The 22,693-nt window shown below is 39.8% G+C and overlaps 1 protein-coding gene across 2 annotated transcripts in view; it reads right to left on the bottom strand.

Annotated features, from left to right (window-relative positions):
• The window catches only part of LOC124711979 (X-linked retinitis pigmentosa GTPase regulator-like), a 340,089-nt gene that overhangs the window by 218,748 nt on the left and 98,648 nt on the right, over positions 1 to 22,693 (bottom strand). For both annotated transcript variants that reach the window (XM_047242261.1, XM_047242262.1), the window contains exon 6: positions 17,456 to 17,608. In XM_047242261.1, coding sequence (XP_047098217.1) covers positions 17,456 to 17,608 — 153 coding nt within the window. The remainder of the gene's footprint in view (positions 1 to 17,455; positions 17,609 to 22,693) is intronic.

Here is a 22,693-nt window from a genome sequence, read left to right as displayed (position 1 = left end):
CCAGACACCAACCACCACCTGACATTGGGCGCCGCCCAGGTGAATGCAGTGCAATGCTGTCAGTGTATGTTGCAACTGTCATTTTCTAATTTGAAGTTCTAGTTATTTGAAGTTTTAGTTAAGCATTGGATTTTGCATACTTGAAAATCACGACCAATGGTTAAGTGCAAGTGCAGAAAGGTGTAACATCTGCAACATAGTATTTACTTTTGGTACAACAGAGGGGTGAATGCAGAGGAGGCAGCTCGAAAGATTTGAACCGTGACTGAAGTGCGAGCTTTTGGGAAAAATACGCCAAGAAAAGGTATTCTTGTTTCAACAAAGATTATTCTGGCATGAATGATTTTCCACATTAAGGAAGCTTGACTATTCATATAAGTGATGGGTTACCATTTAACCATCATGCGACATTTGCATTCAGCAGGCAAGGTTCAGAAGTCTGGTGCTCTAATTCGTAACAAAACAAAATCAACAGAGTGACTTATTGCAGTTCTTCTTGAACGTAGTCAGGTCGCTCACTGAGCATTTCTATGCAATACTGCTACTGGTGACAAGTTATGATGCCTTTATTGTTAACTTCCTAAGAAGAAATGAAAGGCTGAGCCCGATCAAAAAACGTAAACTCTAGCAAAGAGTAGTGTGAACATAATGTTTTCTATCTGATAGCTCCAAAAGTGTGTTTTGCACTACAAATTCTTCTGCAAGGGTGTCCATTACCGCTGTAATTTGTTGTCAACAATTGAAGACAACTTTCGGTTGCAGTGTAAGAAAATCAACTGACAAAACTACATCACGTGTGCTGCTGTACAACAACATACACTGTTGATTTAAGAAACAAAACTATCCAGGAGACTGATAGGGAAGTCATCTCTCAGGCACATGTATTGATAGGGAAGTCATTTGTCAGACACTTCCCACCACTGAAATAGATGTGTATTGTTCTATTCAATATTTGCATCACATAAATATAGTTTATAATTACATTACATTGCTGCTAGTAGAGATATTCCTCACTTTTTAATAGGCGTTGCTACCTGTTACTCCATCAAAGGACTTAATGTGCGCAGCATCGTTGCAATACAGATGTTCAAATTATCTGATTTCTGTAATTTCAGTTCGATACCAGATCTTTCTAATCGGATTCAGCCAGTCTGTCTTAATGTGGATTTCTGACTACGACTCTCATCATATTATAGACTCGGTAAACCACATTCCTAATTGGACTGTTGAATCTAGACCACTTATCTATGACAGGGCGTGAATTCTTAAACGCTATGGAAAATACTAATACAATGTGCATATTACAAATATGTTATTTAAATATAAATATATGGAGTAACGAGATAACAATTTATTTACAGGAGCACAGCCCCATCCATCAGAGCAGAGTGGTGCACGATTGGTTTCTGGGTCACGAGACGATAAAGCTGTTGCCATTTGTTCTACGATCATCAGACCTCAATCCAATAGAGAATATTTGGGCAGAGGTGACAATAACATCATTGCCATGTGGACCTAAAAATGCAAGTGACCTTTGGACGAATATAGAAAATGTATCGTGGGTCACACCACACTACTGAGGACCATAGGGGAATCAATGCCCCGATGCCTTCATGAAATCTTATGTAATGATGGTGGGTGGTTTGGTTACAAAAAGTATATTTGTTCAACAGACAGCAGTTGTCACTCTCAGTAGAATCAATGACTCTGTGTGCACAATCTGAATCAATACTATTAACATTAGACAGACAAGCAACAACAAATATTGCATCAAATATAACAGTTAAGTATTTTAATGCGATCGAAAGTTACAAACAGAATTTTTACCCAACCCATGTCCTGCATATTATGTTAAGTAAGATGTATGAACTCTGTAATATTGTTATCGGAGACAGAGTGCTCTTGTTGTCAAGGTTCGCAACAAGTGCAGCGATTAGCACTGCCCAATGCCGCCGCGATTTGTTTATGTTGGATGAGAATGGACACTGCAGCAGGCGCTTCGCCATAACAGAAAGAAATCACCTTGGCTCTGACTGCAGTGAGTGGACACCACTGCCTGCATTTTCTTATAATAACCAACTCTACTCACAGGTGCCATGGAGCAATTGGAATGGGTACCATGTCATTGGCATAAGAATATTAACCAATGATGAAATGTCCTCTCTATTTGAATCCCAAGAAAATAGGAACCTTCTCGCAAAGCAATGTGAGGTGATATCAAAATTTATTCAACACACAAAAATTAACTGCAGAGCTTCCATGCATGCAGGAGTGGCACACAAGGAAATATTATGTGTTGTAAGCATATATTTATTTTCTCCTCTCATATCAATGCCCTTGTTTTAGTATGAAGTGAGAAAATAAACACAAAAAACTGAAGTTTCTCAGAACCATTTAAGTCATTTCCTCTTCTCACATAGCTTTTGTTTTAGTATGAAGTGAAAAAATACCTGTCAGAAACGCAAAAAGCAGGGAGCTCTCCATTCTTTTGTACAACAGTCTGTTTCCTTTCATGCATTACTACAGCTCGAAGATTCTTATTTAAGGCATTAAGTTCTTCAGCAGAATGAGCCTTATGCTATTGTGCTAATTATGGCATGGAAAAAATGCAACAAAGATGAGTTCCCCTAGAGCAGTGAAGATATTTGCACATGTCTGTATTCAGCAATGACTGCCAGCTGCCACAACACTTTACAGAATTCATGCGGCAGGCAACACAACTGTGAGCGCACTTCTGACTTCATTCAGTAAGTCGTCAGGAGACGGATGGAAACGCCAAATTAACATTGCTTTCCAAGTCATATTCAATCCAAAATGAGGTGTTATTAAGGAAGTTGAACGTTCTAGCAATTACACTTTGATAATTCCCATATGAGTATCTGATAGCCAAAAGAACCCGTTAGTGTGAAACCATTGGGAACTACATTAATATGAAACTGCAAGAACTCGAGACAATACGTGGTCTCTGTTACTGTCATTTAGGATTCTCTCTGTTGTAGGCGAAATGTAAATGGAATTTCACATTCATGAGGTGTTTTCCACTATTTTCGACAAACATCAGCAACTTGTAATCACTGCGAGCAACACTGTGTGATGATAATGGTAGAGGTTGGCAGTGGATGTGGTGGTGTTATGTTGTCAAACTGCTTACAGTAACGTAAATGGTGGCGCACATAGTCTGGCGCTGAATACCTATGTAACTAAAGATAGTGTAGTGGTGTCGTCGCTTCTCTTTATTTGGTATCAGCTTCTGTAATCTGATTTAACGAACATAGTACTCCATGCATGAGCTAATAATGAAACAGTATGACTACAGAGATCATTGTGTGGGTATTACATTAATTTTGCAGTGAATTGCTTGACAAATATTACTGTCAGCTATGCAGCTGAAATGACTCACTACACAGGTACTCTATGCTGTACTTGGTTGAGTGATCAGCTTGCTGCAATCCTGCTTCTGATGTTCATAAATACTTGTATACTCACCATTTGTTATTTGACTAAATATGTGCTACAATCTGATTTGCATGTATATGACATGGGTTAGCACAATCACAAAGCAATGACTACAGAATGGATGCCATTGAAGCCTTGTTACATTGATGACAAGACAAATAATCGCAAATCACCTGTATTGCCTAAAAAAACAATTTCATCTTAAGTATCGAAGGACAGACTTCCACACTGTCACAGGGCGTTGAAATACAGAAATGACGGCAGATGAACATTTGTGACCGATTGGGGTTCGAACCTGGACCTCCAGCTTACCAGGCATACGCGCTGACCATTGCACTATCGGGACGCACTGGCCAACTTCCTTGCAGGACCTATCTACATACGCTCCTCGTCAGAAGCAAATTCCCATCCTTGCCGCATACCACATGGTTTTTTTTTTTTTTTTTTGGACATGTATGAGAGAAAAGACACCATGAATCCTGGTTCAAACCTGGTCAGGCACAAATTTTCATCTGTCGCTGTAGCTGTGTTAACGCCTGTGTCAGCCTGGACATCCTTCGATATTCAAGGGGACCACACCGTGGTTCAGGTCGAAAAAAATCAATTTTCAGTTTTCATCATATTTCGATAGATTAAGGTTTTATTTAAGTACTCTGAAAAGGATTTCGCTGAAATTCTTCCCCCCCCCCCCCCCCCCCCCCGAGCATTTAAAGAGCATTTTCCTACCACGTGTGTTTATGTGCCACGCCCATTTTTCTGTCAGCCACTTTTCAGCATATATTTTAGATCTTTATATCCCCTACATTGCACGTTAGGGTTTTTTTTTACTCCCAAGTGTGTTGGCTATCCTTGGAACGCAACGGTCGGTATTCTTTTGTTTCTACTGTTTGCAAACGACATGCTTTCAAACATGTGGTTAGTTTTGTTCACGTGTGATTGCAAGTAGTCGTTATACTTACGTTTGCAGTGCTTGTTTACGTGTGTTTTGTTGTGTTTATTCAAGATGACGAAACATAAAGGCATTTTCAAGAAACAAGTTTAGAAAGCTTTCTGTACAAAAGGTTATGCTGCTTGGCAACGATGTTTCTAATTGTAATTCTTCAACAAGTGCATCATCAAAGAAGCTCTCACCATTTCAAGAGAGTTACAATGAATTTACTGAAAGTGACAAGGGGTGCAGTAACATTATTATAAATTTGAGAATATTATCAGATGTAATTTCTAAATTTGTACAACTTAGACAGTGTGGTGAGTCACAGAGTGCGAAAATATGTGAGAGAGCCAGTGGGAGAAAAGGCCTAGCAATTGCTTTGGATTTAATTTGCACGAAATGCTCAGCTGTGATTTCATTTATGAGTTCTTCAAAACCAGATGCAATTGGCCCTTATGAAATCAATATTAGATTAGTTTATGCCTTATGATCCATTTGCAAGGGCATGGCTGCAGGGAGAACATTTTGTTCAGTGATGAATTTACATCAACCACCAAATGAATTTGAAAAACTGACTGCAATATTAGAGAAAGCTGTATGTGAGGTCAGTGAGGAAAGCATGAAACTGGTTGCTACAGAAGCAGTGGAAAAAAAAAAATGGATGTTCAGATATTGCAGTTGCATTTGATGGAAGTTGGCAGAAGAGAGGACATACTTCTCTGAATGGAGTAGAGACTGCCATGAGTGTAGACACCGGTAAAGCGTTAGATGTGGAGATAACGTCTAAATATTGCAAATGTTGTAAAGTCAATGAACTTAAAGAACACAACTGTGTGGCTAATTTTAGGGGAACAAGTGGTGGTATGGAAGTTCATGGAGTACAACAAATATTTCATCGCTCTGTAGAAACAAGAGGCGTACGATACACCAAATATTTGGGCGATGCTGACAGTAAGGCATACAACAATATTAGCAAAATAGAATATGTAGGCCATGTTCAAAAATGTTTGGGAACAAGGCTGAGAAAACTAACTGTTGATATGAGAGGAAAAAAATTAGATGGAAAATTATTGACTGGACAGGGTCGGTTGACTAAAACTGAAATAGAAAACTTGCAGGTATACTATGGGCAGGCAATTAGGAGAAATAAAGAAAATCTGGAGGCAATGAAGAGATATGTTTGGGCCATTTTCTTCCAAAAGTCCTCTTCTACTGATGATAAGCCATGTCATGGATTGTGTCCATCAGGAGAAAATTCGTGGTGCAAATACAATAGGGCATAGGCAACTGGAGAATCTTATTCTCACCAGCATTCTCTTCCTGCTGCTGTTATTACAGCAATTAAACCTATTTTCAGAGACTTGGCTCATCCTGACCTTCTAAGGAAATGTGTGCATGGGCAGACACAGACCCAAATGAATGTTTCAACAGCATAATTTGGAACCGCCTTCCTACAACTGTATTTGTAGGCATGCATACAATGAAACTAGGAGTTCATGATGCTGTTATTACATTCAATTGTGGTAATATTGGAAAGTATTGGGTACTGAAAAAGCTGGGAATTAATCCGGGGGAAAATATGATCACTGGGCTGCAACATTGCGATAAAATGAGGATAGCCAATGCAGTCATGTCTGCACTAATATGGCCAAGAAAGGAAGACAAACACATCCAAGAAGGTGAAAAAGAAGCTGGAAGACATGCCAGAGGCCAAAGAAGGGCCATCATATGCAGCAGGACAGTTTTAATTAATTGTAAGTAACAAATTTCAAAAGTTTTTTTCTTTAAAGTCAATTTCCCGCAAACTAAAATTTTCAGTACATACGCCCCATAGTATCAGAAACTAACATAAATAAATGAATTAAATTTTCAGAGACTCTGCATAACATAAAAAGTCACCGCTGGTACTACATTCATTAATATTCTCCCATTAGGAAGTTCACAAAAAAATATTTTCTGCAGAAAAAATTTAATATTTTTTGTTAATAAATTTGAAAAAGTATTTCTTAAAAACTATAAAATGGATAAAGTAGATTTTAGTACAGTTGACTTTATTAGCATCATGTAACATACAGTAAAAATATTAATGTCCTGCATCACATATTTTTTTTCCAGAAATGGGTCAAATACTTGCCTAAATTAACATGGGTTAGATAGGCAGGGTGTGGTCCCCTTAATTGATTAACAAGACTGTGTGAAAAAAAAAAGAGTGTTATTCGGAAAATGTTTGGCAACTCAGTGATAGTGATAGACTGGAGCTGCATTTCACAAGATATAGTTGTAATTTTCTGAACAATTCCTGTTTAATAAGTGACAGCGACAGTGACTCTCATCGTTTACTTTATGGGAAACTTGCTTCTTTCTGCTCTATGAGTGAATGCTCACATTCTTGTTACCTCACTGGATGTGCTACTGCAACTGTACCCAAAGAGTCAAATCCCACTGGGACAGTATATCTGAAGTCCAACGGTTTTGTTCCTCCTCTATTGTCATTGAAAATGATCACAACTAAATTAAGTATAGGAAACCTACGAAACTGTAGAGTTCCTACTGTGGTGCTGCGCAGATGAAAACAGTAGTTTTTCACAATTCTCAGATAACAGATGGAGGTTGTCAGCTTCCACTAATTGTGGCTGCATTATTAGCTGTTGGTTCACAGGCGCTTTTCTGTCACTTATTGTAACTGTTTTTTAAATGTTAGAGCTGTAAGAATAGAAAACATCAAATTTTTGTCATATGGAATATTCGAATTCACCTTAAGTCTTCACGTTTTGAGCAACGGCAGAATATCCATCAGAAAAGCTGACAACAAGAAGCCAGGTCTTTTGGTGGGTGTGCCAATGAAAGTTATCTCAGTAACAATATTGTGTAGCAAAGATTGGTTGCCAACTTAACCACTGGAGAAGCTCCAAAATTGTGAATCGCGTGTGGTGAATACACTTTCCAGGTTTTGGTCCGATTGAGACAATGAAACACAAATAATTGTTGCAGTTATTAATTTATGAAGTTTCGTTTGCACTCAGTGCATTGATGTAATACAAGTAATTACACCCTAGCCCCTAAACCTAGTTACAGAAATGCGAAAAAGACTCACCAACATACAATGAGGATATTCTGGCCCTTGCCACCCACAACTTTGAGACGAAGAGTCACTTCCGAGGTCACCCACAGAACACATCAGCTGGCACTATTCCTGGCAGTATAGCTGAAACTTAGCAACAACACAGAATATGTTTGGCAACTCTGTGACTGACGAGTTACTTCCGTGATGGCACAGAACTATCCTGCTAAATTCATTTGATATTATCATTTCATTTCAGCTGAATAGTGTGAGTGATTTTCTCTTGAGATGTGATACAAGGATATCGGTTAATGCTTTTGAGTCCACGAAAGTCGTTTCACACAGGACATACAACTACTCTCATCCCTTATGTTGTGATTTATCTGTCATAGTGACTACTGTGAAAATAAGTACGGACAGATGCTGCGCCACCTCGCTAGCTCCGAGGAAATGTGCCTGCATGCCAGGTGCAAGTTGCTTTCATTCACCTTTCAAGATTTGCTGAAAGCCAGATTTTTAATTCTTTTGTAGCAGAGCTACAAGCAGGCAGATAGAAACTCAATAAGGAAATCGTAAGACAACATTGAGCAAAACTCGTCTTGCTAGTTTCAGTACCCTATAGTGTCAGACTGAAAACCTTATAGTACTGTAAAATTCATGATGCCACTTTTGTTTTCTGCCTATAGTATGGTAAAGAAATATATTTCATTGCTTCATTTTTCCCTACAATTACTTCATTTGCTCCCTTGTCTTTATATTTATTGGCAAATTTTTCATAATTTTTTTGAACAAAGGGTAGCGGATAATCATTAGATTTAGCTTTGGAAAAAATAGTATCTAACTCAGTTTTACAATCCTCTTCAGAAAGTGGGGTACAGAAAACATGATTAAATGCAAATCTGAAAAACGCCATTTTATGCTGATTAGGGTGGGTTGAATGATAGTTTATGATACAGTCAGTATATGTCTTTTTTCAAAATATGCCAAAATGAAGTCTTCCGTCACTATTCCTTATATATAGATCCAAAAAACTAATAACCCCATTCGTTTCAAGTTCATATGTGAACTTTATTTTAGCATGTAAAGCACCATTCACAAGCAATAATGTATCATCAACATACCTAACGTAAAAGACAATTTTCTTTGGCAACTCAACATTCTCATGATACCATCTGGTTTCAAGGTGATTAATGAACATGTCAGCTAAAAAATTTTAGATCATGGTATAGATAAAGTAAAAGTTTTACACCAGTCAGGGGTTTATAAAATACTTTGTCCCAGCTGTAAAGCATGTTACATAGGTCAGACTGGACGAAAAATTGAAATTAGATTTGCTGAACATGTCGCCGTTGACAGAAAGGACGCGGCTGATAGGTCGAATTTTGCAGCCCACATTATAAATAGTGGACATGAACTTCCTCGAATTTAGACGCAAGTGAGGTTATTACATAGAGCAGAAAAGGGAAATTATCTTGATTTGCTAGAGGATATGGAGATCTTTTGTCATCATAGATCAGCTAGCGTGTGCCTTCTCAATGAGCAGGTGAATGTGAGAGGAGTTCATTTTTGGGAGCTCTTGGCCGAGCATTTGCTTGATGACAATGGAAATGATAGGACAAGGAAAGACGAGAGGGGGGTGGAGGAGGGAAGAGTGAAAGGGGGGAGGAGGGAGATAAATAGACGTTATTGTGACTAATTTTGCGTTGATGCCCCTTAATTGGGCTTTTGCTGTCTTGTCGGCTGCACCAACAGACATATGGTGTGGATTTATGTTTCATGATATACGAGCACACCGTAAGAGCCCCTACCAGTTCTCAATTCATCCTATCGAGCCTGTGTTAATTTTCCCTTGTATGAAGTGTGCTGGACTTTATTTCTGCATTTGGTCTTGTTTCTTTAATACGTTTGTTTCATTCATGTCCATAATTTTCTTATCTCAACTTGGTTTACTTTATATGTGCATTCAGCAATGTGGCGCCATCTGCCGGAAAAAATCCAATCTTCCTGAATATCATTAACTGTACGCTAGATGGATGCCAACACCGTTTTACATTTTGGCATTATGATTAACTTTTGCTCTTCAATAATATGATAAATAATTTTTAATTTTTTTTTTAAAAGTTTAAAATTTTTTCTATGGTGTGCTTCTCACCTATGTTTGTTCCTTTTTACTAATTTGTACAATCGTTTTTTGGCATATATAACTGTACCATGTGGTTGACAAAATCTTTGTCCATATATCCATTTTTTTGTAAATATTTCATTAATTCATTATTATATTTTACCTCACTTTGTATGTCATTTCTTCTTCTCGTTTTCATTTTAGCTGTATCTTTTCACATAGAGGGCGGTTTTGCTTTGCAGTGCCCCCTTATGGTTTCTCATTGTCACAGTCAATTCTTGATGTATCACTTTATGTTTGACCTCTGCTTAAGACAGTGTTACTACTCAGGGACATATTTGTTGAAAGGTAAATTTGTATGTGCATTTTAAATGGTTTAATACATCTTTATACATATAATTGGTTTTATGTTGCTTTATGTACATTTATTCATTTGGTCACTATTATTAATTATTTTTATTCTTGTATTTGCAGCACCGATGAAGGCTGTTAATCAGTTGAAATCGATTTGCAAAAGTAGATAAAGAAAACATGATTTTGCAACTGGTTGCTGCTTATTTGGTAATTTTATGGTTTACGGTCACTGCAAAACTTGGAAACCACATGGAGTCCACCATTTATAATATCCTACTAATTCACATTAAAATAGGCACAATCGTCTTACAGACCCTTCATGGTTTATTAACATAGACTGCCGTCATGGTGTTTCAGTAGTAAGCTGAATTTAATTTGCATTAGTACAGTGAATATTTTAACTGTGTTGTCTGTTGGTTTATTGAACAAAACAGTAACCGTCAAAAAGAAATTAATCAGCAACAATATATTCTTTCGCAATATCTAAAACAATGCTACAGTAGTTTCCAAATTCTACGCATGTAGAAATGTACTGGTTCTAACAATGTCATTAAACTAGTGTAGTTTGAAGAACATTTTTGTCTAGAAATGAACTGTCTTGACGGTTGATCGATCAAGAGCAGGAAAGGCAAAATTTTAAGAGTATACGATCAGATGGACAAGTGTCTGACAGATGACTTTCCTATCAGTCTCCTGGATAGTTTTCCTATCAATAAAATTGCCTGAGAGCTGACTTCCCTATCAGTCTCCTGGATAGTTTTGTTTCTCAAATCAACAGAGTGCATTATTGTGCAGTAGTTTTGTCAGTTGATTTTCTTACACTGCAAACGAAAGGTGTCTTCAATTGTTGGCAACAAATTACAGCTGTAATGGACACACCCTTGCAGAAGAATTTGTAGTGGAAAACACACTTTTGGAGCTATCAGATGGAAAATATTATGTTCACCCTACTCTTTGCTCAAGTTTATGTTTTTTGATGGGGCTCAGCCTTTCATTTCTTGTTGGGAAGTTAACAATAAAGGCATCATAACTCATCACCAGTAACAGTATCGCATAGGAATGCTCAATGAGTGACCTGATGACGTTCAAGCAAAACTGTAATAATAGTCACTCCATTGATTTTATTTTGCTTCAAATTAGAGCACCAGACTTCTGAACCTTGCCTGTTGAATGCAAATGTCGCATGATGGTTAAATGGTAATCCATCACTTATATGAGTAGTCAAGATCCTTAATGTGGAAAATCACTCATGCAAGAATAATCTTTGTTGAAACAAGAATATCTTTTTCTGGTGTATTTTTCCTAAAAGCATGCACTCCATACACAGTACCAATCTTTTGAGCTGCTTCCTCAGCTCAAATTAGAAAATGACAGTTGATACATATACTGACAGCATTGCGCTGCATTCACCTGGGCAACGCCCGATTTCAGGTGGTGGGTACCGTCCGGCCGGTGGTCGGTAGCCAGCCGCTGCAGCGTGAGGAAATGCTAGACTGTAAGCTGTTCTGATCGCGACACAACCAGGAGCTGTCCTGCGGAATTGTTTCTTGAAGTATTTATTATTAATGGTGGGTAGAATGGGAAGTGAAATATCTTCCATGTTCAACCAGACTTGAAACTTTAGACAAGGCCCAAAATGTGCTTAAAAAAATACACACACACACACAGAGAGAGAGAGAGAGAGAGAGAGAGAGAGAGAGAGAGAGAGAGAGAGAGTTGGACGTGAACACGCAACTATAAGTTTAGAATGCACGATGATTACCACAAGACCACAGCCTTGCACAATCCAAGAACAACTCGGAAGTAGACAACACTTCCTCCTGACAGTGTTGCCAGATTGTGCAGATGGTCAGACTTAGCGTTGTCAGGGGTGGTCGGTTTTAATGACCACCTTAAATGAATTACTTTGAACCAGTCTCTGTGGCGGCCGGCCGGCAGTCAGTTTTTATGTCTAAGACTGTACAATGCACCAGTACGTAGTCTATCTGACTTAAGTAAAATCTGTACTTACCTACGTAAAATCTGAGTTTGCTATTGTATTCTGCACTCATTAACAAGTTCGTGAACATGCTAGGAATATTTTGTTTGCAATAATTACTAAGTAATTGATCTAAACTTATGGCAATTATTACAAAGTGTATTTTGCAGGTTACAAATTTATTTTCAGTAAATCGGCTAGCTATTTTTGATAAACATAATTCTTAACAAAATTATATCTGCATCCACATTTGTTACACATTTTTAATTGTCATTTCAGAAAATTTGTAAATTCTAATTGTCAAAGAGTGTTGTAAATCATATAAATACCAGTAGTTTGCCTACAGCAGGACAGTTTGTTACCGACCATCAATCGCACAGCATATAGTACTTTGTTTACACAATCAGGAGTATTTGCAGCAAAGCTACACCTCAGGAATAAAGATCTACAAGTTATGTAAATTTCGTGAACATTTTTGGTAACAACATATCACCTCTACATTGATGAACAGTTCTGCATTTTTCAGTTCAATCAAATTATTGAAATTGTTGCATATCAGCTGGTGGAAGCCCATTTTTTAAATTCTTGAGATTCATATGGTTATTGTGGCCACGAAACTTTTGGCATAAACCTTCAATTTTTGTAAGTTTGCAAATATTTTAACTATCAGCAATCCATATTACACACATCCCACACCATGCTGACTTCTTCGCCATCAGCCAGTTCTGTTTTAGATGGTAGCTATCAAAATGTGAGTACTGTTGGTGGATGGTGGGTTTAATGTATGGTTCACGGTGAGGGCTATTCGGATTCTCCCCTCCACCAACAGCTTTTCTAAATTGCACAAATGGGAGTTACCCTTACAACACATTGTCTGCTACTAAAACTATCCCAGCATCAACCTATGGTCCTACTGTCCTCACACCCTCTCCCCACCATTTTCTGCCCCCTCTGCACTACCACCTCCTCCCTGTTCACGTCTTCTTAACCTCATTGCATGTTGCCCTCTGCCAATGCACGCACCTGTCTCTCTGCTTCTCTGCTCCTCTCCTTTCCCACTGCCTCCCCCCCCCCCCTCCCACCACAATCTCCCTGCCCCTCAACACTGCATCTAGCAGTGTTATCATGCCTCCATGTAGTTCCTGCACACACTGCCGGACAGCAATCTTCCTTCTCCACACCCATACCCTGCTATTGCTCACCCTTCCTCACCCCATTCCAGATTGCTGCATTCATTCAATGTAACAGTTGCTTTCTGATCCATGCTGCTGAATATGGTGGCCATGTGTGCATGAGGTGTGCTTGCTTGTATGAATGTGTGTGTGTGTTCCCTTCCTGACGAAGGCTTTTCATTGGGCCTGTTTGCAACTCAACATGTCATCTTTCCAGTGAGTACAAGTCTATTCTTTTCCTTATATCAAAAAATTAATTAGATGGCATTTTGAGAAGGTGAATTACAAAATATGTTAACATAAAGGAAGTTTTTTCTTAATATGATGAAGACAGCACTACTTCTGCACTTCATAATATGTCTTTGAATATGTTTAAATAAGGGCATTATTATTTCATTTTTTGAATTATATTTTAAGGATTTGGATAAATATTTATATTATCTACAATTTCAACTCTGACCTATTCATTCTGTCAGTATGTCTTACTCTGAGAAAAGTTCATGCGAGTCTGTTTCTCCCAGAAGTTAATTCAATGACAGGTATTTAAACCAAGTTCCCATGGACAGCTGGTAATGACACCAGAAAATAATTAGTGATGTTTTTTGTAGCTGACATTCACAAGATGTGAAGGACACTCTACCAAGCCAAGACGTGAAAGAGTTCATACTCATGCAAGGGGCATTCTACTAAGCAAAGATGTGAAAAGGACTGATAACAACAAGTAATGAGATGATGTAACACCAAGGGCATGGGAAACACTAAGTGAGGTGCAGAAAGGTTTGGTATTTGTACCATTCTTATAAAGTGAAAATAACGTACCTGTTTTCATCTGCTATTAAAACAATGATAAGTGATATAAATACACACAATGAGGCATCCAACACTAAAGGTATTCATATTTAATAATGGTTAATTAGTTAACTAACCATTTTCTTATGCCATTTGGAAATGTATACAATATTGTGAAAATGATATATTGCTTCTCATTGTAAAGATGACACCTTAAGTTAAAACAGGCACAATAAAAAGACTGTTACATATTGAGCTTTCAGCCAACCCTTCTTCAGAAAAGAAAACACACACACAAGCAAGCACACTTCACACACCCATGACCACTATCTCCAATCGCTCTGGTCTGAATGCAACGGTGTCGCCTAGAATGCAAGCAGCAATGCAGAGTGGGGTAGGGGAGGGGGATGGATAACAGGTATGGGTGGGGGGAGAGCAAACAACATTGACTGGTGGATCGTGCATACTCATGGTAGCCAGACAAGACTACCAGGCAGGGTGCAGGAATGTTGTGGGAAAAGGGGGGGGGGGGGGGGGGGGGGGAAGAGGCCTGTGCAATTATTGCAGCAGAGCTTGGTATACAACATGGCTGCTTTCGCAGGTGGTCTGACCTATGATGGGGTATGATAAGTGCATGACACACTAGAACAGGAAGTAGGCAGGTCTTGCCCCTGGGTCTTCCATAGGGATATGATCCTTGTGACAAGGGGCTGGTATTGGGAGTGGCATAGTAATGGAGCTTGGGTGGGTGACAGAACAACACTTTAGGATGGGTGGAAAGTATCTTGGGTAGGATGATCTTCATTTCAGAGCATGATGACAAATAATCAATGCACCGGCAAAGAGGGCACTCCATTGTAGCTGGTTTTAGAGGGTGTTGGGAGGATTGGGAGTGTGCGGGATATGGCATGGGAAATTTCTACATTATTTACATATTTTTATGTGTTTTTAACCTCCACCATGAATCTTTGCTCCTTGCATCTGCATTAATACAGAAAAGCTTCTTTATCCCTAGCCTGAACCCAGTCCCACATAGTGTTCCTGCGTTGTTGCTTGGCTCATGGAATCCTCCCAAATTGCCTTACCATCAAATTATCCATCTCCAGCTGCAGCCCCTCCAGTGGAAACACTTTTTCACCACCAACCCTACCAATCAGAGTCAACCCCCGACCAATGTTGATCCCTGCCTGACTCAATTCACTCCTCCATCCAACTGTGATCTACCCTCACTGCCCCCATATCAATCCCTGTTAACTTTCCAGAATTTCTTAACCTTGAACTTGCACCACAAATCCCTCAATATGCAGGCTAACCTTATATCCACAGAAGGCACCACAATCCACCACCTAAAAACTGATCTTAAGCTTATAATCCTACCTGCTTACAAAGGCTCCACCACTATCATTTCGAACCGTACGGATTACCTGGCAGAAGGACTCCACCAGCTGTCAGATTCATCCACCTACAAACTCTGCCACAGTGACCCCATTTCAGAAATCTAGCAGGATCTCCAGTCACTCTTCAAATCCTTAGGCCCATCCCAAAACCTCTCCCTGGAGTCCGTCTCTCTTCTCACGCTTACCACTCCCTGCACTCCTACCTTCTACATACTTCCTAAAGACCATAAACCCAACCAATCAGGATGAACCATTGTGGCTGGTTACTGTGCCCCCACTGTGCTCTCATAGACCAACACCTTCAGCATATTACCCACAACCTATCCTCCTACACAAAAGATACCAACCATTTTCCCCACTGACTCTCCACAGTTCCTGTTCCTTTACAACATCATGCCTTGCTCATCACTATTGATGCCACCTCCCTTTACACCAACATTCACATGGTTCAGATTCACTGACAACATCTTTGTGATCTGGATCAAGGGTGAGGACACACTACCCACCTTCTCCCCCATTCACTTCACCTAGTCCTCCATGCCCATGGCCTCGCCTCTGTTGAACACTACCTTTACCACTGTCCAACAAATTCCAAAGCTACAACCTCCTTCCTAGTTACTATGAACAACTATGACCTCACCCATAATTACTTCTCCTTTGAAGGCACCACCTACCAACAAATCCGAGGTACGGTTACAACCACCCACATGGCACCATCCTATGCCAATCTATTCATGGGCCATCTAGAGAACACCCAGAATCCTAAACCCCTCACCTGATTCAGATTCACTGACGACATCTTCATGATCTAGATCAAGGGTGAGGACACCCTATCCACCTTCTCCCCCATTCACTTCACCTAGTTCTCCTCAACCCAACAAGCCACCTTTTTTTGATGTTGACCATTATCTCAAAGATGGCTGCATCAGTTCCTCCATCCATATCAAATCTATTAGCCTCCAGCAATACCTCCACTTCAACAGCTGTCACCCATTCCATACCAAGAAGTCCCTTCCCTATAGGCTAGCCATCTGTGGCCATCGCATCTGTAGTATGAGCAGTTCATCTCGAAATATACCGAGGGTCTCACGGACACCTTCACAGACCGTAATTACCCTCCCAACCTCGTACAAAAACAGATCTCCAGTGCCTTATCTCTCCAGTCACCCATCTGGTCCCAAAGTTCCACCGTCCAGCCACAGAGGAGCATTTCCCTCATGACCCAGGACTGGAGCAACCAAATCCCACTCTCTGCCAGGGTTTCTCATCATGCCCTGAAATGAGGAATGCCCTATCCACTATCCTTCCCGCACTTCCCACAGCGATATTCCACTGCCCACCAAATCTACACAATATCCTTGTCCACCCCCACTCAAAGCCCACTCCCAGCCCCTTGCCTCATATCCCTGAGATAGACCTAGACATAAGACCTGTCACACATTGTTCCAAAACACCTACTCCAGTCCAGCCACAAACATCACCTATCTCTTATCCCATCAAAGGCAACACTACCTGGGAAACCACTTTTGTGATCTACAAGCTAAGCTGCAACCACTTTGCTGCAGTCTACATCGACACGACAACCAACAAACTGTCTGTCAGCATGAATGGTCACCAACAAACTGTGGCCAAGAAACAGCTGGACCACCCAGTTGCTGAGTACGCACCCAATATGACTTCCTTGATTTCAATGACAGCTTCACAGCCTGTGACATGTGGATCCTTTCTACCAACACCAGCTTTTCTAAACTACAACATATCCAACATTCCCACAACCCTCCTCAACTCAACCTTCATTACTCATCGTCCTTTACCCAGCTATTACCTTCCTGTTCCCACCAACACACCCACAATCTTTTTACTTTTCCACGATGTTTGCTTTGTTTGTCATTGCCATTACTCTGCTTTGCATCAACACCGCTAGCACTCTGGACTACTGTAAGTTCCTTGTTGACTAAGCAGTTCAACTATGCTCTGTAGCCTCATGCTATGCTCAGCATTAGATACCTCTCCCTCTGTTCCCATTAGCAGCCAATACTGTTGTTGTAGGGTAGACAAATGTGGGATGTCGAATGCCGCAAACATCATTGACCTTTGTGACCTCAAAATCACAGGATTCCTTGTATGTCCACTCCACACAGAAGGCAGAAATCTCCTTCAACTACAGTGGGCCATTGATTCTAAAGAAATCATACCTGTTATGAAAGCTGAGTGATAGTAACCGCAGCTGACTTGAGAGACTTTCTGACCAAGAGGTAGCAAAGTTGGTATACGAACACAGCTGTCCGAGTTTGTCAATCCTAGTTGTCCATCAGCATTATTACCCCACACGTACACGTCTCCAGCATCTGAAACATAGCAGGAACGAATTGTTACATCACATGGAAGGCAAATGAGTAACTTATTTTTGTATGGCTCAAGCAGCAACACCACAGCTAATTTTAGCAACAAAACAAATGAACACTAGAAGGGAAATTCAGGCACAGCACGTCTTACAGCGCCACATAATCTAACAGTACACGTAACTGATTACCTACAGCCACATCTTTTTGTTTGGGCTGAAGACACTGACAGATTTCTTCCCCCTTTTTCTTCTTTTTCATTATATTCAGAAAAAGGAACATAGCTTCTTGAAGACAAGATTCCTTAAATCTTTTCGTTTTACTGTTCACTATAGTTCTAGCAATAACGGTTACTCCATATACCTTAGAGTGGTCTATGCTGACTGGTGTAGAACTGGATTTAGCATACTGCTTAAACTGAATCTGTAGGGCAGATTTTTAAAAAATTTACCCAAACAAACTGTCAGATCAGAGTTTTACTGTGACACACATTCCACAGGACTATAATCTATGAGCATCATACCTCCTACTTTTTTGTGGTGACTTTGGATGTCCATGTCAGGTGTCACTGGCGTTGTGCCAATGTTTGAACCTTTCATTTTCAGAAGGTTCTGTTGTTCTGTGGTAGATAGCATCAACAGAGGAGTGCTGCAAAATGGAGTCTGATATGGATGCACGTATAAAACAGCGATGTATGATTGAACTCCTCAGTGCCGAAGAAATTACGCACAGTGAACTCCACTGATGCTTGGTAAAGGTGTATGGAGATGATACAATAGACGTGAAAAATGTGGGGCAATGGATACGACATTTTCCAGATGGTAAAAGGGTGTGCATGACAAGCCATGGCCCAGTCAACCCTGCACAGCTGTCATCCCTCGCAATGAAGAGTGACTTGATCAACTCATCCATGCTGATCAGCAGATAATGACCAGAGAATTGTGTGCAAAGCTGAATGTCGGCACAATACCTTGGAAACAATGTTGGAAAATTTTGGTTATCGAAAAGTCTGTGTGAGATGGGTCCCATGGACGCTTACAGAAGAACAAAAAAAACTCATCAAATGAAAATCTGTCGGAACCTGCTAGACTAATACAAAGCTGAAGGTGACAATTTTCTGAATAGCGTCATCACTGGAGATGAGATGTTGTTTCACCACTAAGAGCCGGAGCCCAAAAGACAGTCCATGGAATGGCAACATGTGAATTCTCTGCCAAAGAAGTAATTCAAGACACAGCCATCTCCAGGCAAAGTGTGGTTCACAGTCTTCCAGGACAGCTGGGATGTGGTTCTTTTGGATGTCCTGGAGCCTGGAGAAATTGTCAATTCAGTGTACTACAAGATGACACTAACTAAGTAGAAAGCCCAAATTTCCAGGATAAAGCCAGAGAAGAAGACCAACTTTCACCTGCAACATGATAATGCCAGGCCCCACACTAGTTTTTCGACCACGCAACTAATTGGAAAATTCGACTGGACTGCCTAACCACATCCACCATACAGTGACAGACAGCCTCTCAGCTGAACTGTAACACCTTATAGATATATTTCACCAAAATGAGTACAGCAAAGTTTAGATTACATGTGCTCTGAACTAAATAAATGATACAGACTTCCACAACTAAATAAATGATACAGACTTCCACAAAGAACAGGTAGATCAAGAGGGAGAGAAACTCATATTTATCCCCTATGTTGGACCTCTCTCAGCCAAAATTGTGAGAATCCTTGGGAAAAACAACATCATATATCTTTCAATCACCACAAAAAGTGAAAGATATGCTTGGTAAAAGAAAAACTAAAACTGCAAGTATCTGGTGTATAAAGCATCCCTTGCAAGTGTGACTACCAATACATCAGGCAAACACAGCACTAGATCTAACAATGTTGTGTGGAACACATCAGAAGTGTACGTCTGGGGCGTAAAGGTAAATCAGCAGTCGCAGAACGCAGCCTCAATGAGGGATATACATTGGAATGTAAGGAAACAAAAATGCTGTGCTGAGCTATTGGCTTTTGGGAGAGCATTATCAAAGAATCAACCGAAAGAAGGTTCCTTGACAACCTTGTCAACAGGGACATGGGCTACCAGCTAAGTCTGGAATGAAAACCTGCACTGGCAGTTATATACCAAGAATGCATCCAACAGTTTACACTTCACAAGTTTGGGTACCACTGAATGCACCAAGAGCCAAACTGCGGCCTGTGCCAACACCACACCCCATGGTACTCTCGCAGGCAACTGCTCAAACGAACTTAATGTAAACAGTTGTGACGTCACACTCATCAGTGGGAGTTTGTTGTTGTGACACTCATCAGCAGCAGTTTATTGTTGTGAAGTCTTTCCTAGTCTTCGTCCTAAAGCCTTTGACACATTTTATCAGTTCTTACCAGTCAAAATTACAGAAATTTTTAACTGAAGACTAAAACAATGAAACATTCCTGGAATTCTAAAAAATTGCCTGGTTTTTCCCGGTTGCCCCAGAACATATACACTCTGTATATATGTGGGGCACTGTGCAACCTTGACACTTTGTCAGAAGATGGTAGGAGTGACACTCATCGACAGTCACAGAATTTCAATGCAGCCACCTGGATGGAAGCACGAAAGTATCATCAATCATTTGATTTTCAATACTTCGCATAATCACTGACCAGATTCAAAAATTTAAAATGGTTTTGTAATCTATTCATTAAGAGGTACAATCTTGTGTTACAGTTCAACAGAATAAGACTAGCATTACAGTTAGAAACGATGTGTGTGTCTTGAGGCAGTATGACTGACAGCATGCAAATACCTGGACTCTGTTGATCTAGTATTTGAGAATGAGGGAACTTAGTGAATTCCAATAAACTTAACACATAATTTCAAACCTTTAAAAAACTTTTTCTCTTGATACACCCCACAAAATGATGGAAGAAAGAAAGTTTATCGCTTAATGTTCATCAATAAAACTTCGGCATGAGACATAATGACTTCTTTACCACTGACTCTATTCGCAACACAATTTGCAGATAGTATCCAGATATCCCACTGAATGTATCTGCATAATTATTTCATTGTACGACACACAATTCAGGAGATATAATATGATAGACATTTGGATGCACAAAAAACTAGTCTCTGCTTAAAATGATGCGCAGCAAAACTTCAACATCAGGAATGACATTTTAATTTATTACTTCTTTACTACTACCTCTACTTGCAACACACTTTGCAGACAGTATCTACACATATCACTTAATGGGCCTGCAAAATTGTATCATTGTACAACACCTGATTCAGGAGATATGATGTTATAAACATTGAGATCCATGAAAAACTTGCTGTTGCTTAAAATGGAATACAAACTGCCCAGACTACATTCATGCAGTGTTTCGTAATGAGAGCACTCAGCAAATTCCAACAAACTTTAAGCAAAATTCCAAACTTTTCCTAAACTTTTTATAGCTTATAAGCTTAACATCAAATATTTAACACCATAACTCATTTTTAAAATAATCAGATGCCAGATGTTCTTTTATATATTGGAGTTTGATTCTGTAAAGAATCAGGGTATTACTGGTTTGCAACCAAGTCAACACTGATCCAGAGCCTATACAGTCCCAATAGAGTTCCATTTCCTCACATAAGTCCCTAAAGTACTAAAACCTCTGTACAATCCTCTCATCCGATTTCCTAATATGATGATTTCTTCTATCCTCATTTCACCACCTAGTCTGACATTAATTTATCTATGATGATGGTGGACGAGTTCCCTTGCTATGATATGAATTACTTGAAAAGGTCCAACAACTGGCCACTTTTTATACAGCTTTATTTATGCCAAAGATTATTTAATGCTTTCACCCTTTTTGAGTTCATGTAATACATTCATATCTTCATCAATACTACATTTTGCTCCATTGTATTGTTGACAAGATATCCGTGAATACATAAATGTAAGGATGTCAATAGCTAAAGTTCAAATTTCAAAACAACGTAGAAAGAGAACCGCTGCTCAGAATTGCATAAAATATGTACAGTATATTATTGGTGCATGAGGAAATGTCATGGAACAAAAAATTAACAAAAATCTGACCAATACATGCTGCTGTAAGCATCAGAATATGCACACCAACTGACGCACGGCACACAGTTGTTTCTCAGTTTGTGTCTATGCTGCACAACATGACTGCCTCCATGAAGGATTGTCTGCTGCTGATAAAGTTATTTTACAAGAACGGTGACTGTGGGCCTGTAGCCCTATAAAAGTTAAAGAGTATAAAAAAAGGCATTGGTCCAATGTCTCCTAAGTGTCTGGTGAAAATGATAACAAAATTCAAAAAGACAAGTTCTTTTGAAGTGGCTTGTGGCAGAGGGAGGAAAGCAGTTCATCTGACGAATGTTGAAGATGGGGTCACAGCACTACAGAAGGGGTCGAGCAGTGGTGTGCATACATCCAGTGAGTGGGGAATTGCCCAAACATTGGACATGCCTATGAAACATTCTGCATAGCTATTCATATAAAATCACACCTGTTCAGGAGATGCTCCCTGCTGACCTGCTAGCAAGACATATGTTTGCTCTGAAATTTCTTGCTTGCATGGAAGTGGACAATGAATGGCCATGGTACATTCTCTGGACAGACAAAGCCCATTTCTACCTCCAAGGACATGTCAGTATGCAGAATATAGGCAATGGAAAATCAGCACACCCATCAACCATTATCACTTCATTCTGCATAGGCGACTTTGTGCGCAGCTTGGTGGTATCATTTGTTGTAGGGCAATATTTGTTTTTAGGAGGTGAGTCCTGCAGGTCTTGTTCCTGTACCATCACTGGTAAGTGCCATGAGAGTCTCTTGCGCATCAACATCATTTCAACCCTTCAACAGTGTGGATGTGTGGGTAGGATCATTTTTTTGCAAGATGGTGCTCCATCACGCACTGCACAGCCGGTGAAATGGCTGCTGCAAAGGCATTTCAGACATGCTAGAATTATCTGCCATCGTTTCCCTACAGCCTGGCCGTCCAGATCATCTGGCCTTAATCTGTGTGACTTCTGGCAGTGGGGTTATCAGAAAGATGGTTCATTCAATGCCCCAATTG

The sequence above is a fragment of the Schistocerca piceifrons genome, chromosome 8 (genome assembly GCF_021461385.2).
Source record: "Schistocerca piceifrons isolate TAMUIC-IGC-003096 chromosome 8, iqSchPice1.1, whole genome shotgun sequence".
Lineage (NCBI taxonomy): Eukaryota > Metazoa > Arthropoda > Insecta > Orthoptera > Acrididae > Schistocerca > Schistocerca piceifrons.
The sequence above is the reverse complement of the archived record's forward strand: the minus strand, read 5'-3'. Positions and strand labels throughout refer to the sequence as shown.